The sequence below is a fragment of the Montipora capricornis genome, chromosome 14 (assembly GCF_036669925.1).
Source record: "Montipora capricornis isolate CH-2021 chromosome 14, ASM3666992v2, whole genome shotgun sequence".
In the NCBI taxonomy this organism is placed as follows: domain Eukaryota; kingdom Metazoa; phylum Cnidaria; class Anthozoa; order Scleractinia; family Acroporidae; genus Montipora; species Montipora capricornis.
Window position 1 is genome coordinate 31,087,214 of NC_090896.1, and position 17,500 is coordinate 31,104,713.

A 17,500-nucleotide genomic window follows, 5' to 3' on the forward strand; every position below is an offset into this window, starting at 1 on the left:
TACATTTTCTGCCTCAACAGCATAGAGCTATCGTTTTCTAGTCAGCCGGCTAAGAAAAAAGTACTGAATATTGAAAGTGCATTGCATAATGAGCTATCTCTGAAAATTTGAATGCAATATTCCAGGTAAACTCTGAGCAATGATGCTTTAAAAAGTCAAAATTTTACAAAGTCAGCTCGCTATCAAAACAAAGGTTTAATTAAAATCGGAGATTTAACTAAGTCTAACAAGTACTTTTACCTCTTAAAGTCATGTTGTAAATAGCACGCTGTCTTCTGTGAGAAAACTCGAATGTTAATGAGGAAAAATGTAAACAATGGCGTCGGCAAGGATTCCCTTATACCCGTTAAGTTCGGAGGTTTCTTCACCAAAAGATGGCTCGATTGACTGACTGATTAAACGATGAATTCATTGATCCACTGATTGACTGATATGAAGATTTTTTCAACTTACTTTTCTCTGACGTCTTTCTTCTTTGTATGTGTCTGCAGTTCCAACGCTGTAAGTTTTTTGGGACTCCGGTATTGCCAAGAATAGAAGGCTTCCCTTGAAGAAGCAATCACATGACTTCGTGTCATAGCAACAAAAAGAGGTTCTGGGGGGAAAAAATAAAAGAATTGGGAGATGAACTTGACACCAAACATCTCTCGTAAGCCTGGTTTTCACTAGCGACGCAAGCATAAGCCCAGGCACAAGTGCAAACATAAGTAGCTTATGCTAAGTGAAAACGAACGTCGACATTCGCATAACTGTTCATGAAAATCAACCACGGCCTGCGTCATTTTGTTTAAATGCTCAGACGCAGGGAATCTGGAACGAGTGCTTTAATTGGCCTGACACGGCCTAGTCCATTTGTCACGTAATATTTGCTCTTCAAGACGAGGCTTCAGGCATCTTTTACAACATTTTAGGCTTACGATTGTTGGCATGCAAAACGTTTACCCTAGAGTAGCGATTTACTCACCAATTTCGATATACTTCGAGTCCAATGGTGTTCCAATGGCATTGCACAGCACAAGGACATGCTAAAAGTGATTATAAAATAACTAGGATAGTACACGCGCTCTCATTGGTCAATAGCTGTGTTTAGACAAGAGTATGGAAACACGGCTGTGACATCACACGAATTTTGATTGGTTATGTATTGTCACACGCGCGTTTTGATTGGCTGGTAGGAAATATGAACGTGTATCAAGAAAATCTGCTTCAATGAAGAAGTAAAAAAAACAGCATTTTTCTTCATTTGTCGAGTTATCTTTAAGAAATATTTTATAAAAGCAATAGAGGACTTTTTTCCGTGTTTCCATAGCCTCATCTAAACACTTGGGGGAGTTGGGAAAATTCGAGACAGTTCAGTATGCAAACCCTCGACTGCGTCTGGGGTTTGTATAACTGTCTCGAATTCTCCCAACTCCCCCTCGTGTTTAGATGAGCTTATGGAAACACGGAAAACGTCCTCTATTGCTTAAATAGTACAAAACAAAGATTACCACCATGGACATCAACAGTTAGTGAAGAATGGACCTAGACGAAGATGCGCTGTGAAAGGAATAGCTCCATCCACTGTAACTCTTTCTTTCCTGAGAGTGATACTAGTCTTACAGATTTTACTCTGTCTAATGAAAGACGATTTTACTCGTCAATGAGTGCGCTTGAGGTGTGAATGGGTTAGCAACATCTAGGGCTACTTTACAAATCGAAAACAAACTGAATTGCAATAGTTGATAACTCCATGCATGCTTTCAAAAAGAAATGGTCCTGTTTTAAAAACATAGCACCTTTTTAATCAATCAATCAATATAGATTGAGTGACGAGAGTATAGCTAAAAAGGCCGTTCTAGTTACCAATACATGTAGTTATATTAGAGAGTAATGTTGAATAGTAGAGCCATAAACTAGTATTGTTGCATTGTAAACCTATATTAGAGGTACTGTAGAGTTTAACTCCTATTGTAAGTGTGTAAATTGAAAAACAAAAAAAAAAAAACATCTAGGGCCACTTGAAAACTATGTCATCTGTAACAACATAGAGGTCCACCGGCAAAAACTATGTCCCTTTTAAAGGATGGAGGATAATGGTCAAACGACAATAGATATGGACCTCCTTTAGAAATATCTGTTTAATCGGGGTAAAAGAGACTAGGGACCTCAAAAAAAAAGGACAAACAAGTTCACCATCTGCGCTATAAAAATAAACCCTTCGTCACAGCGAATAACGAAGGGCGAACGCTCGAAATGTCCAGGCTCAAAATCTCTCTTAGGGCCGATTTACACGGTACGATTTTTGTCGCATGCGACAAGCTCACGACAGCTTACGACATCACTTACGATTGTCGCAGCGTTTTAAAACATGTTTTAAAATGCTACGACATTTTTTCTGACGTACACAACGATCGTAAATCATGTCGTGGGCCTGTCGTAAGCCGTTGTTGCATGCGACAAAAATCGTACCGTGTAAATCGGCCCTTAAAGGCCACTTTCAAACGACAGGCATTGCGTGCCGTGGAACAATATTCATATATGAAAATCCCGCCAAAGCTGAAATTCATCCAATCAGATCACTACTATAAGCAATGCGAATTTCCATGACAAAAACAAACGGTCGAAAAGCATGTCGGTTGAGGGTGGGTCTTTAAGGTGGTTAACTTACCTTAAACAACTTAGCGCTTAAAAAGCTGCTGAGCAACATTTCGATGCCCCCACGTAATCAATTTCTCAAGCTAAATAAATGACTATTAAAGTTGACGAGATAAAAGAGGGTCAAAATCTTAAGGTTTAGGTTCCAAGAAAATTAATAGATCTATGCCATGTTAAGAGTTTGGCATCAACTCGTAGTTCAAGCAGCTTCTAATAGCTCGATAACGATGACATGGAGTCATGGCTGGAAACAACTTTATTGTCGCTTATTTTCGTTGTTTAACGTTTCACCAATTCTTGTGTTGTTCTTTGATAACTCGTTTGATGAAACTACATTTTTGATTTGCCACAAATAACAGGTTTCATCATATCATGCAGGTCAGTTACCTGGCCACTGCTGTCATCAGCTCTTGTTGCTAACACACAGTGGTCACCTGATGCTGTGATTGACAGCAAGTTGCGCACATACTTCACGTATTTCTAGAATAAAAATGAGACAGAAGAAGCACAAAGATCAACTGACTTTTCAATGGAAACCTCTGAATTCCGGTTGAAAGGTGTCACTTCAAGGTACAAAATGAGAATTAACTTGAAAGAAGAAAGTTACAGGATGCACAAAACAAAAGGGACAAGTGATATGTTCAAAGGTGGTCTTTAGTTTGTCAGAAACACACCAGCAGATACAGGTTTCATAAAACAAAACTAACAACAAAGAACCATTATTATATTGGGAAAAGCGCTTGATTGGGTAGAGCTAGAATTACATACATGTAAATGATCTCGCAAAACACCTCTTGGAGCAGAGTAGAGAACCAGCAAACTGAACTCACATACGACAAGAAGTAAGGGAAGGATAGCAAATTGTCTCAAAAGAGATTTGAGTAGAGGGAAGGGGTGAGATACATGTATTTTATGGGAATGAAAGCACTTATGTCGAGAAATGCAAGAAATTAGATGCAAGCCCAATAGACCGTATTCATAAATTGCGGTCACATTTATAATTCTTTTGTCCACGTACAAATTAGCCTACCAAGCCTCATTTTAGCGCAAGAAATCTTTTCAATTCACTGTATGGTATCGAGGCTTGGTAGGCTAATTTGCACTTCGACAAAAGAATTATGAATTGACCGCCATTTATGAATAAGGTCTATTTTGATATCCATTTAAGTCTAAGCATTTCCAGCCTATTTCTAACAAAAAGGTTAGAGTTAGGGTTAGCGCCATTTTCAGGCAGTATTTGGGGGACACTTTCTGGCGTTAATAATATTATTGTCTGTATTCCAAGACACGAGCGATGTTAACGTTGTGGAGGGGAGCAAGGGGACACTTCGTGACGCTTATTGAAATCTGCGTTCATCTCACTGCTTACATTTTTGGACAGCGGTTTTCAATTGAGTGTCGAAAGTAATTAGCGAATTGCTTTGGTTTTAAATTACTTCACTCAGTGATTGGTTCAAAGTTCTCGCGCCACTTTTTCAATCAATCTGGGCTATCCGCCGGATAAATCACTAGCCACTGGATAACTCAATTGGTTTTGCTAGTGTTTATCCGCGGGATATTGATTTACCCGGTGGATAGCGCTATCCATCGTTTGAAAAACTGGGGCCAGAAGTGAAACCAAAACCAATCGTGGCTCGCGCGCTTACATTTTCCCGCGCTTTGTGTCGGCTACGTATAATTACTTCGAGTTTTGATTGGTTTACTGGATTGTCTACGTCCTTTTTGATTGGCCAAAGTAATTACTTTGGTTTTTGTCTTACGACACTCGATTAAAACTCGCTCTCATAATGATAATAGCAATGATGGCGGAGCTCAGGTGCGCGAAGCGTGCCAGCAGAGCACCATGGGTAACAAATTTTGGGAAATCTATCCATGCGAGAAATTTTGGCTATGACGCCACGTACTCCCGCGCGTACAGACTGTCGGGGTGGAGGTCGGGAGGCAGGACAGCCTCTGGGGACGGGAGTATTTGACCAATTTTCCATGGCGGAAAATCGCGTGGCATCGTTGCCTTTGGCAACCGGCGTTTTTTTGGCGGGAAATCATATTAGTGAAGAGCAACGGGTTAAAGATTAAAGAGCAGAAAAGAGCACGAGAGAAGAGGCGACGAAATTTGAGAAATTTAAAAGAAGAAAGTCTCGAGAGAAGGCGAGGAAGGAAAAGAAGACAAAATTTCAATGAAGAACACCGTAAAGCTGAGAGAATTAGAGAGAGAGACAAAATACTAATTTATAACGGTTGTCTTTTAGGTCATGTTTTCCTTCTTAATGCATGCCTCGCTGCCTCACATATATTGTAGAAGGCCTGAAAAGTTTGCAATTCCGTGTTGACAGAGATTCTGGCATATTTCAACAATCACATTTATAGGCTTTTTGTGTGAAATAAATGACCATTAGCGAGCAGCTTTGTTTGACTGTGAAATTGCAGTCGAGTAAGCGAATTATTTACTGCTCTTTAGCTTGACTTTTTAATTAGTAAGATTTTTGCTGTCAGTTCTAAACCGAACAGAGAGGGGGTAAAGATTATCAGTCAAACGGAAAATGTTGTGAAAGAGACAACTGTGCATGTAATTTCAGTTTTAGTTGTTGATTAAAATTGTTGGTTGTTTGTGCACAAGGCTTGTTTGTTTACTGCTGTTAGCTCAGAGGCGTTTGATCTCTGTAAACTGTATACACTAATGCCGACTAATTTTGTACTTTATGCAGAAGCATAATTATTCCCATATACCCTATATTGCTTTCTGGGGTTAGAAACGGGAGCTCCGCGTTTAGGCTCGGCTAAACCTATGTAATAGTGGTAATGAAATTGGTAATGGTAAAGGCAATGCTAATTGTCATGATTTATGAAAAATGAAAGGGTCAACAAACAAAAAGACAAATACCTCTCCATTCTTTGTGTCCCAGAACACCACACAATGTTCTTGACGTTCTGGTTTGTTGAAGGCGTACACCACAGTGTTGGACAAATAACCCCACTGAAATAGGAAATTTACACTTTTAAACAACACTAAAATAACTCGACTCTTTTGTCAAATTCGATTTGATTTCTCAGTGCGTGAGCTGGCGAAATTCAACAAATCCTGCAAGCTGATTGGTTTCGGGAGCGGGCGGAATGTTCTCATCCGGCCCGCTCACGGCGGGCGGAATCCTAGCCTTATTTGCGCGAGCTTGTGTGATAACATTAAATTTCCATTATTATCAATACGCGCGGCCAAATGACAAACTGTCCTCTGTAAAACGCGCCCTTTTTGCGGGCCAAACGGGAAATGTGCGGGCTGAAAATACAGTTGCCGCCCTGATACTGATTGGCTGCAGAGATGTCAAACAACTTCGCTCGGCCAATGAGATTGTCCTATTAAAGTGCGAGGATTACTTCTACATTTGGTCTACAACCCGCACTTAAAATATATACATTCCTTTCATTCTCACAACCTTTGTTTGTATACACTGACGGACATTAGCTGATCATGTTGTAGCAACAACTTTCCATACCATAGTTTCATGCTACATCTCTATTAAACAATGTTTTCTTATTAAATAAATTGGCACGATTTGGCCTTGTGTATTGATAATAATGATAATCAATGACTTTTACCGGGCATATAGTTTATTTGTGTCCCTCGTAGCATCATTTGCACCCTCGCTCCGCTCGGGCGCAAATGATGTTACTCGGGCCACAAATTAAAAGTCATGTGATTGTCCCACAGGGGACCCACACAATCGGATGTGTAGCCCATTGTTATTCTATAGTATATGTAGTAGATTTACCGTTTGCTTCACCTATAGCGATATATCGTTAACTATGTATGTAAATCAATGATAAATAAACGTTGAATTACCTTACCTGTGGTTTATAGTCGTCCTTTTACCTCGAAAGAGTTCGCCGTTGACTGTTCCATACGGAATAGTCAACGGCGAACTCAAATTCATTCAAGATCGCTCAAAAAACCGCTTTTGAGGTAAAAGGACGACTATAAACCACAGAAGGTAATTCAACGTTTATTTATCATTGATTTACATACATAGTTAACGATATATCGCTATAGGTGAAGCAAACGGTAAATCTAGTACATTTACTATAAAATAACAATCGGCTACACATCCGATTGTGTGGGACCCCTGTGATTGTCCTATTTTTTTGTGACACCAAATCCGTTTACATTCAGAAGTTACTTTTCATTAGACAAGAGGCTTGGAAATAGAATTCAAATAAAAATGTTTCTCTTTGAAACATTCAGTTTGTAAGTCGCTTTGATACTACATTCGCTATCAAGCGCGCTGCGAGTAAACAATTTAAAAAGTGATTTCAGGGAGGTAGGGAGAGAGAGGAAAAAAAATAGTAAGTTATTTACCAGCTAAGGGTCGGTCCGTATAGCGAAAAGCCTCTGGCCTCTTAGTCTCTTTAACAATCATTTTAATGCACACACCTTGTAGTTTGGTCTTATATTGGCAAAGTAGATAAACGAGTCAACAGCCAAGGCAATGCGTAACCCTCCGCCTTCAAAGCATGCCTCTGTAATCTGCTTTCCTGGGACTTTGAGAGTTCGAAGATGCTACATAATGATATTAATGACAACACAAAGAAAAAAAAAACAAGATCAAGCACTTTCCGGTGACATTTTCAAAATGGAACAGGCCATTAAAGACAAATGATGTGACCGCTGCGAATCTCAGGGGTCCATGCAAGAGCGTGCATCTAAAAAATTTCAAAAAGACTGTTCCACCTCAACTTGGATTACTAGATTTTCTGTGTTTTGAAGGAGGTAACAAGAAATTAGAGATTCATGCACTTTCAGCATAGCGACATACAGTAAATACAGAATTACGCAGCTTTACAATTTGAAAGAGTACTTCCCAAAACAAAACATATTTTGTCATACATGAATGTGTTGCAGTTTTGCTTTAAAAATAACTTCCCTTCCATCAGTTAAAAGAAACTTGGGAGATCAATGCAGTCAATTCTATTCATAACTGAATTCTAATGCCTGAATCATACCTCAAGCACAAGCCCCTTTCTATCCATAATTTTGTAAGGGCAGGTACAACAGTTGGACCAGATTACATGTAACTCGGATTGCTCGATCACCTCGGATTTATCAAGTAAAAAACGGTTTTGTAAACCAAAACTATTATTTTGACGTTTGCTCCAATTTCATCTAGGTTAGCTTAATGATTATAAGGCTAACTAAGGTGATTTCTGGAGGCCCTTATCTTTTTTCTTGCATAGATCGAGGTTCGACTTTTACACCTGCCTGTTTAGTAAGTCTTGAAATTTCTTGGGCCCTATATTGGGTGTCATGTTTGATTACTGGTCCTTGTTTAGCATTAATTTTTATTACATACCTCGCCAAAAGGTGTGTAAAACTGCACAACATTTATGTCTTTGTCCTGCAACACAACACCAAACAAATCCTTTTTACAAGTGCATTTGAATAATGTTATTATCATTGCTAGACTCCCATTTCAGTTTTACCTGTCCAATGGCTTTCTGTATTCCAGCAACAGCCAGCACTGCTCCACAGTTGTTCCATTGTATGTTCACGACTGCCATGGAAGTGTCAATCAAAACAGGACCTTCAAAGATGAAAAAAATTAATTATAATTACTTTTTTAAAATAAAATTATGAAGAATATGACAATACATATTACACTTTTGTGGCTGGCTTGAGGTACAATGGTTTTGTCCAAGACAATTAAAGGACTTATCTGAGACCTTTTTGTATATTAGCCAATAATTGCTCAAGTTGAAAGAAACAGAAAGGATATCATACAGTGGCTGTACCCTACATGGGTCATAATATGTCAGGGATGAAACATAACCCATTTAAGTCTAAAGCTATAATAAGTTTATAGCGAGGCACAAGTGCTCTGACTTAGATGTACTTAGATGTACAAGTGCTCTCGACTGACTTAGATGTATAGTCATGGAGGCCGTAAAACCCTACTACTGTCTTCAGTTGGTATCTTGTACAATTTTTATGACAAGCTTGAAATACACCCTGATTCAGGTCTCCTTTTTGAGAAAGGGGGTAGGGGTTGGTTTTATATTAATAAGATTGTCCACATGCACTTTCTTGCAAACGTCACCTCCTTAGTGTCTTGGAGGTTTAATAAGTCCAGTAAAATCGTCTGGCGTTAGACAGAGTAGAATACTGGCTGGTTTAGGCCGGTTTAGGCATCAAAGGATTAAGGTTAACTAGTGTCATCATGGCTGTTTAGCTTTCCTTGTCGGAACACTATGTGATGTTCATTTACCTTCAGTTGATTCTGTGAGTGGTGTTTACAGTTAGGAATTTAAACTTGTGATGTTTCTCACCAGATTGACATTAATTTTAGGAAATAAAAAAAGGAGTCAACGGGTGAAGTACATGGTTCTGAAAACGTACTCTCATCCAGTTCATGCCTCATTATCTGCATTCGACCAATGTCAAAGCAAATGGCCAGACATGGGCAGTTTGGCTCAACAAATCCTTCTCTGCCATCATACCTCAAAAAACAATAACAGAAATAAAAAGTTAGTTTATTCAATTTGGTATAATTATGTTAAAAACAACAATTATGTTTGCTTATTTCTTACCACTCAATGCCAGCAATCTTGACAGCTCCAGTGACGTTAGCAAGACAGTACAGTGTCATCTTTGCCTAAAAGAAATTAAAATATTAGATACTGATGAAATAACAGGATTTCTCCTTTTACTAAAAAATCACATCTTCACCGCACACAGTGAACATATAATTTTTATCTTTCACATCTGAGAATATAGGTGTCATCATGGTACTAATGAACACGATTAATCAATAAAACACAAACTTCCTCTTCATTGTAAGATACTTTTGTGCTTTAATATAATTCTTCTCTACTACATTAACATTTTTATAAATTTGCAACATTTTACATTATCTTGTTTTATGTTACACAACATGCATGTTTTAGCAGTTGGTGACCACTTTTTCATCAATTCGAAAATAAGTACATAAGTACATAAGTAAAACAAGTTGTTTTAAATCTAGAGATCATCAATATCTATATGATAAACAGAACATTACATGGCCGCTTGGGGATACAAATTTTATCTTCTCGTGCTGAAAGTATCTCTCAATGCCATAGCGGTATGTGGGTTGAGGTCTCATATCTGAGAGGTTTTCTACGCCAGGATACTCTAGTTTAAACTCTCTCACCAAAAATCATCATTTGATTTGCTTTGCTTAATCAATGGCATGTGATTTTGATCCACCATCATTTATGGTCTCCATTAGTTGAGCACTTGTGCTCAGCTACATAAGATTGAAACTTTTAAGTTAAAAATACTACAAACACCAGTAGATAAGCCACACTTGTAGATAAGCTGCACCCCGAGTTTAAAAGCTCAAGATTTGGAAAAAACATTCGGACAAAAAATCATGCACTGTTCTTAAGGTACAAGTAAGTTTACTTCATTCTGTGAACATATTACAGCTGTAGCGTAAAGTACATGAATTGTAAAAGTCCATGCCATCTTGGACATTAGGGAGCAGGAGTGGTGCAGTGGTGAGTGAACTTAAGTCTCCCACCAATGTGACCCGGGTTGGGTTTCTGGTCCCGGCGTCATATGTGGGTTGAGTATTGCTGTTGGTTAATTGTCTCCTTACTCCGAGAGGTTTTTCTCCAGGTATTCTGGTTTTCCCCTCTCCAGAAAAACCAACACCAATTAGATCTGGAACGCACACTGACACATGTTGAATGAGCTCCTGAGCACCCTTAATTAAGGTGTACCATGGATAAACAGACATGTCAAATGAATTCCAGTATAATAATTTTATTATTATTATCGATCATTCAATTGCAGTCTAAATAAGACTCACATACAAATTTTGATAGTATAAATTGCACGAAGAATATGTCAACTCATTTGGAAACAAGTCTAGATTATTTTTCCTGGTGTCAGCTTCTTCCCCAGTATTTTGTCAGTGAAAACTATAGTACTGTATGCAAGTCTGTACTATATTCTTTGACAACTCTTTGTGGGCTGCTAGTGATCATTATCATTGACATTGGCACCATATCGTCAATGTCATTGTTGTTGTTGCTCAACTGCTGCCATCATCATCATCTGTTATCATACATGTATGTATGTAAGCTTTCAATTGCAAAAATCCTCCTGGAATCTTCCTTCCTGTAACATGACCCTTTCTATAAATTACCACTTTTCCTCATTCTTCAGTTCCCTCTGGTCATGTTTCTAATATAAAGCTCCCCTCCCAACTTGGCACTTTTGCAGCCCTCTCTGCACCCAATTTATAAAGAGATTAAAGTCAAACAAGAGTCTCCTTGGTGGCTTCAGAACTTTAGGGCAGTTAAGGGGTACATGTAATTAATTAAAAGTTTAATACACTTCTGGCAGAACTTACACAAAAGTTTCCTGTGTTGTCAAAAATCTGCACTTCACCATTGCTGATCCCAAAAATAATATTCTTGCCATCTGGTGACCACTCAACGTTAGTGAGTTGTACACCTTTTAGCTCCTTTCCCCAGATTCTGTTTCCATCAACTGACCCCACAATCACAGCACCTAAACAAGGAAAAAATACAGATATTTGCCAGTGGTATCAAAGAGAACAGTATAATTAAGTACATGTATGTATCTCCCTCCTCCAAGTATACCTGGTAAGTCGGAAGTTACTGGTCTGACAGAACTGACTTTTATTGTTAATCCAATGCCTCACTAGTGGTATACAATTGCAAATAAATGGTCAAAATAGTACCTACCATCTTCATACACAATGCAGATCCTTTGACCATCTGCATTCCACTTCATGTCACAAACCACACTTCTGTTTCTGTTATTAATCATCTCTTCATACCAGGATCCTTATGATAACCAAATAATTCACAAATGTTTTATTACATGTAGTTCAACTCATTAAAAGAAACAATTGAAAATTAATTCTTCTGATCTTAAGATTAAACCTTTCACTCTTACAAACTCTTGTATGTTCCCTCCCACCTGCAGATTTAGCTATGAGTGTGAGATTGAGTACTAGCTGAGGATAAGAGTTCAAGTCAATCACTACATGTATTTTCACTGCCTAATAGACATTACAAAACTTGTTAGACAATTTCAAGGCAACTTGTTACCTGACAGATGTTTCTGTTAACTTTATGAAAGTTATATACATCATGTAATTTGATTATAGAAGCTCCAATTGAAGCTAATTTGATACTATCATTCCACTGTACAGTTTTTACACAGGCATTGGGAGTGAGCGTTTGTTTGCTTCTCGATTAAAGGTAAAGGCAGAGCAAATGAATGATTATTATGTTAGCCAATTTTTCCATCGCAAGTGGGCAAGAGATTGATCAGAAGGCAGTTGCCCATTATGGAAACCATAACAAGACATCAAGTGCAAATGCATTGGGAGAGATATGTCACTTGGGATCTACGGTACTTCTTTTGAGAAAATTCTGAGTGGTCCTAATGAGACTCAAATGTAGGACATTCTGATTGCAAGTTTTACTTTCTACAATGTCAGAAATTGCAGTCACTGTGCAAACCTTTGTAAAGGATCCAAACAATAATAAGGCCATACTGGTCACTGGTAGTCAGCTTTTGGTACTGTTCATTCCATGTTACTACTTGGACCGCACCTAAAGAATGACAACCAATAACGAAATTCAATCTTGCAATTAAATGCTGAAGGACTACATGTAGGTAATTAAAGACGGTGCCTACTAATTCGAACTTCAAGGTATTTTTGCCCCGGTTTATGATTATGCAGGAAATGAAGATCTTAACAAGTGTTATTGAAATCAAAAAAGAAAATTGGGGGTTATAACCACACATTTTTCAAGCTTAAGATAAATTATAAAATAATGTAAAACGTTTTACTGTAAAATACAAAGCCATGTATGGCATTCTTTCTCATTTGAAGCTTAATTATCTCTGAAAAATGCCTGGTTGCCCCCAATTTTCTTTTTGGATACCAATAATATACTTACTAAGATCTACTTTCTATGCTTAAACCACGCAAAAATTTCCCAGGCCTGTGTTGGTAAGCATCACCGATAGGAAATCCGAATATCTCGATATGCGCAGAACGTATGCACAATAAAAATAGTAGACATGCCCCGTCCTTACACCAAATTACACTGTACATTGCAGGTGTGATTCCCATTCTCTGCATCACTTGTGTTGGTCATTAGTCTTAGATCAGAGTAGTCCAAATACTCTGCTCAGATGTACATGCATTTAATATGTACTTAAAGTTATTAGTCTAAGAAAAGCAACACTGAATTTGTAAAATAATAAGGATTCGATATAATTGTAGACAAGGCTAGAGCTCTCATTTTTTAATTTTTTTTCTAATGTTTTTACAATTTTAATTGACTTTCCCAAAATAATATGAGAATACAATGCTTGTACTAACTGAGGGAGGACAACAGAAGGGGAAAACTGAATTCCCATATAAAACTGTTCTCCGACCTATATAAATATAGACAGGAACACGATATACATTATAAATTATATAAAATACAAAATTTTAAAAATATGTTATGAAAATTACTATGCAAAATAATTATATAGGGAGTAAAATGACTATGTGTATTTAGTATAAATATACAGGTGATTATACAAAATCACACGGTCTCATTGGCTCGCTATCTTGGATTATCAGCCGATAATCACCTCGACGGACAAAATGGCTGCCAGTAGTCGTTTTGCCACTGTAAGTTGAAGATGATTTCGTGTTGAAATTTTTTTTTTTCTCTTTTTTGAAATAATCACCTGTGTATTTATACTAAAACAATTATTCGCCTCAGGCTCAGTGATTATTGGTGAATATTCACCTCGACTTCGTCTCGGTGAATATTCACCGATAATCACTTCGCCTTCGGTGAATAATTGTTGAATATTCAACAAATTAATAAAACAGATTACTGTTGACTAGATAATAATAGTGACGTTATTGATTTAAATTGTCTTAGAGATTTAGTCGCAAGAATATGGGAAGGAAGCGAGTTCCAATCATTGATTTATCTATTAAAAAATGAAAATTAAAAAATGATTTGTGCGGGCATGTTTCGGTCTCAGTTTAAAATTATGACTAGTCTTAAGATCTTAAACGTGTTTCACCTATTAAGTCGAGGTACTTAATTTGCTATCTATATCACAGAGACCAAATAGTATTTTGTACATCTGAACAAGACAGAGGTATATTTCCTCCTTAATTCTGGGGAAGGCCTGTTTAGATTTTAAGTCTTTCATAGTACTCAAGTTCAGGCCACATATCAGCCTCGTGGCTCTGTTGTATTGACTCAAAAAAATTGATATGTTTAATCAGGTAAGGGTTCCACACAGCACAGCAGTACTCCAGAGATGGTCTGACGAGTGCTACGTCTTGCCTTTGGGAGGCACGGTGGCCTCGTGGCTAGAGTGCTTGACTCTGGATCGAGTGGTCTGGGTTCGGGTGCTGGCTGGGGACATTGTGTTGTGTTCTTGGGCAAGACACTTAACTCTCACGGTGCCTCTCTCCACCCAGGTGTATAAATGGGTACTGGTGAAATGCTGGGGGTAACGCTGCGATGGACTAGCATCCCATCCAGGGGGGAGTAGAAATACTCCTAGTCGCTTCATGCTAATGAAACCGGAGATAAGTGCCGGCCTGATGATGAGCCTTCTGGCTCGTAAGCAGAGACTTAGCTTTACTTTTACGTCTTGCCTTTGCACAGATTGAAGATATAATTTTATGTTGATCCTAAGATAGGAACTCAGACACAGAGGCACCAAGGTGCTTGTGATGATCAACAGTTTTTAAGGTCATGTGCCATTTACATGACTTGTAAAGAGTAATCATGTTTATTAAATTAAACTGCCTGTTTCTGACTTGTAACATAAAGATACAACATTTTTCTTCCTTGAGTTGTATCATGGAAGTGTCACACTAGTTGTTCACAGATTCTAAGTCTCCTTTCAGGATAAACTTTGCTCTGCAGGGTGGGATTGAACTCTAAACTTGAAAGTGTATAAATTTAAAAGGCTGACTGCTTCCAGGCAGTGGATTCTCTCATACTAAATGTCATGTAAGAACTATATAATTTAGACTGACTGGTCCAGAACTGTGGTTGCAATAAGCTTTTAAGAGTAATTTTAGTCTGACTGGTCCAGGACAGTGGTCTCGCTACAAAGCTTAAAGCATTCAAAGACATGAAACATGAAAACAAGCAAGAGAGATCGTAAGAGACAAATCAATGAGAAGTGGGACTCAGGTAGATCTTGATTCCAAAAATTGATGTGCTTTCTGATAAGAGCAGGCAACAAGGTCTAGCGCTGTGATTACTAGAGGTAATTAATTTGCATACATACTGGGAATGCCATGATCTAGGTTTACTAGTCTACCAATCTCAGTTGGATTTTCTCAATTTAATATGACTTGAAAGGGTTTTCCACACAGGTAAAAATGGAAAAGAATTACAACACTATAAATCTTCCTTAGTCGCAAAATGTTTTGATATTTCCCTACTATTGTCATGCAAATTCTTAAGGGCATCTGTGAGTTCCTAACCATTGCCATGGCAATGGTATATATAACAATACTGCTTAAAGACCTTCGAAAATGACTGTGTAAATATCTAGTGGAATTATTTTTCATCTTCCAGCTGCAGCATTTTCACAAAGGTTTTATTGGAAAATTCAAAACTTAAGGCAGTTCTCTTGCAAAAGAAAAACACAAATTAGGAACTTGTATGAGTTCCTACCATCTATTTATCACTCAAAATTAATAAGCATTTAGCTGATTTACCTGAGTGTCCCTCAAGGTTCTGGTTCATTGACAGATTGCTTGGAGCAGCAAGACCCCTGACTCTTGCATCTTTACCTGAAAGATCCCAAGAGGCAAACTGAACCCTCTCCCCTCCTAAAACAGCCACTTGTTACCTCTGTCCAAGGAACCCCTTACCCAGGGGTTTTAACAATAACTTTTGAAGTAGATGCTTGCTGTGGGCTAATCAATTTAATCGGCAGTGACAGACTCTTGTCTTTTACAAGTTGGGTTTGAGTGAAAATCAACATAATGGCAGCATAGCCAGCGGTGAGAGGCAAACTTCTGACAACATAGATAGAGGGATACCACTGGACTGACCATCTTCTAATGAAACCCCTGCTTAGGGGGAAGAGGGTTATATTGTAACTGACACAGATGTTACAGGTTAAATTTGATTTCAGGTCAAAATGATTTTAACCTAGGTTGATCTCTAATTTCTTTGGTCTAGAGACATGAAATCAAATTTAAACTGTGACATACATGACACATGTCAAGTAATTGACTGGCTTTGATAGTGCTTATCCACTAAAGTAGTTATGTTACTGTTACTGTTACTGTTACTGCTCCCCTGAACGCCGCACGGCGCTGTTGGGGCCCAGCAGATGAAGCAGCCTCACGTACAAGCCCACGCCAGCCATCGGGGCAGCCGGCAGCCCTGGTTATATCCAGTAAAAATTATATCCAGTAAATTATATCCAGTAAAAATTCTTCCTTTGGACAATCAAGACCAGGTCATCATTTCATGGGTCTGGAGGCAGAGGTTGGGAGGGGGGGGGGGGGGGAGTGGGGATGGTTCAAATAGATCTCCAATTATACGTATTCCTGCCCCACATCTGGGAATGTCTGTTAGAGTGGAACTGTTTTTAAGTGCGATGAAATAAAATCTTAAATTCCAATGGTGTGCTCCGGCCCATGACCATGTATCTAGCTCAGACAGTAGAGTGATGCTGATCTAATCTGGAATTCCTTGTTTAGTCAGAGTTTTTCCTTATCCTTTTGAGGGACGATTGCCATTACCAGGCTTAACGCTCAGATTGATCACACGGCAATGCACATGAGAAGCTGTCACAAACAAAGAGTTCACAAGAAAGGATTCCCTCATGAAAGAGAAAGGGTGTGTTTACCTCAAGATCTAGCTCTACATGTACTGTAATGTCCAGAAATTTGTATTGCAAGGTCTTCACAAATAAAATTTCAGGATTCAGGTCATGGACGACTTCAAAAAATTCATTTTGTTTTTTTAATTAATTAAGGGACAAGACAAGGGGGGAACTCAGGGGATCACTGATACATGTTTAACTCTGCCACTTATTTGAATGCCATTTATAAGAATAACATTGTTGGAAACCAGTTGCTTGGTGATTTGGGAAAGGACAAGTCAACTGAAAAATCGGAGGGGAGGGGGGGGGGGGGTCACTGATACAAGTTTAACACTGCCGCTTATTTGAATGATGTTATGACAATACCATTCATTGTTGGAAACCAGTTGCTTGGTGATGTGGGAAAAGACAACTGAAAAATCAGAGTAGAGTCCTTGGCGGGAATCAAACCTACAACCTCCGTAACAGTGGTTGAATGCTACTTGAACTTCTGGGGAATTATGTGTAGGGTTGTTTATCAGTAGCTCATGATGGTCTGCAGGCGCTATAAACAGTCATGCACCTACAAATTATCAAATGCAGCTATCGATATTTATGGTGTGAAGTGCCTATGCGAAGGATGGGAAACTAGTTGCTTGGCGACAGGCAAAAGGACAGGACTTAGATAAATAACAAGCTTATTATTTTAAAGCTTCCCAGGAGTTCTAGTTTTCTAGGTTCGAACCCTCAGCCTGGGACTCTGATTTTTCAGTTGTCCTTTTGCCTCTCGCCATGCAACTTGCATCCTTCCCACGGGCGATTTACACTTAAACATTAATTTGGAACTTGTGTAGGCCCATGACTTGGTGGAGCCCACAGACCAGCTGGACACATTGAGTCCATTCTGGACCTTGATTAAGGAACGAACAAATCCCTAAGAATTAAAACTACATGTAGCTCTGTGCATCCGACCGGTGTTACAAAGGG

At 38.5% G+C, this 17,500-nt stretch overlaps 1 protein-coding gene across 2 annotated transcripts in view; it reads right to left on the reverse strand.

The window, feature by feature from the left end:
• LOC138031236 (WD repeat-containing protein 35-like) overlaps positions 1-17,500 on the reverse strand; it is a 55,206-nt gene that overhangs the window by 36,919 nt on the left and 787 nt on the right. For both annotated transcript variants that reach the window (XM_068878916.1, XM_068878915.1), the window contains exons 3-15: positions 15,414-15,488; positions 12,169-12,261; positions 11,383-11,484; positions 11,025-11,185; positions 9,214-9,278; positions 9,023-9,123; positions 8,110-8,210; positions 7,980-8,024; positions 7,064-7,189; positions 5,519-5,611; positions 3,025-3,117; positions 965-1,025; positions 454-595 (exon numbers count right to left, since the gene is read on the reverse strand). In XM_068878916.1, coding sequence (XP_068735017.1) covers positions 454-595; positions 965-1,025; positions 3,025-3,117; positions 5,519-5,611; positions 7,064-7,189; positions 7,980-8,024; positions 8,110-8,210; positions 9,023-9,123; positions 9,214-9,278; positions 11,025-11,185; positions 11,383-11,484; positions 12,169-12,261; positions 15,414-15,488 — 1,258 coding nt within the window. The remainder of the gene's footprint in view (positions 1-453; positions 596-964; positions 1,026-3,024; positions 3,118-5,518; positions 5,612-7,063; positions 7,190-7,979; positions 8,025-8,109; positions 8,211-9,022; positions 9,124-9,213; positions 9,279-11,024; positions 11,186-11,382; positions 11,485-12,168; positions 12,262-15,413; positions 15,489-17,500) is intronic.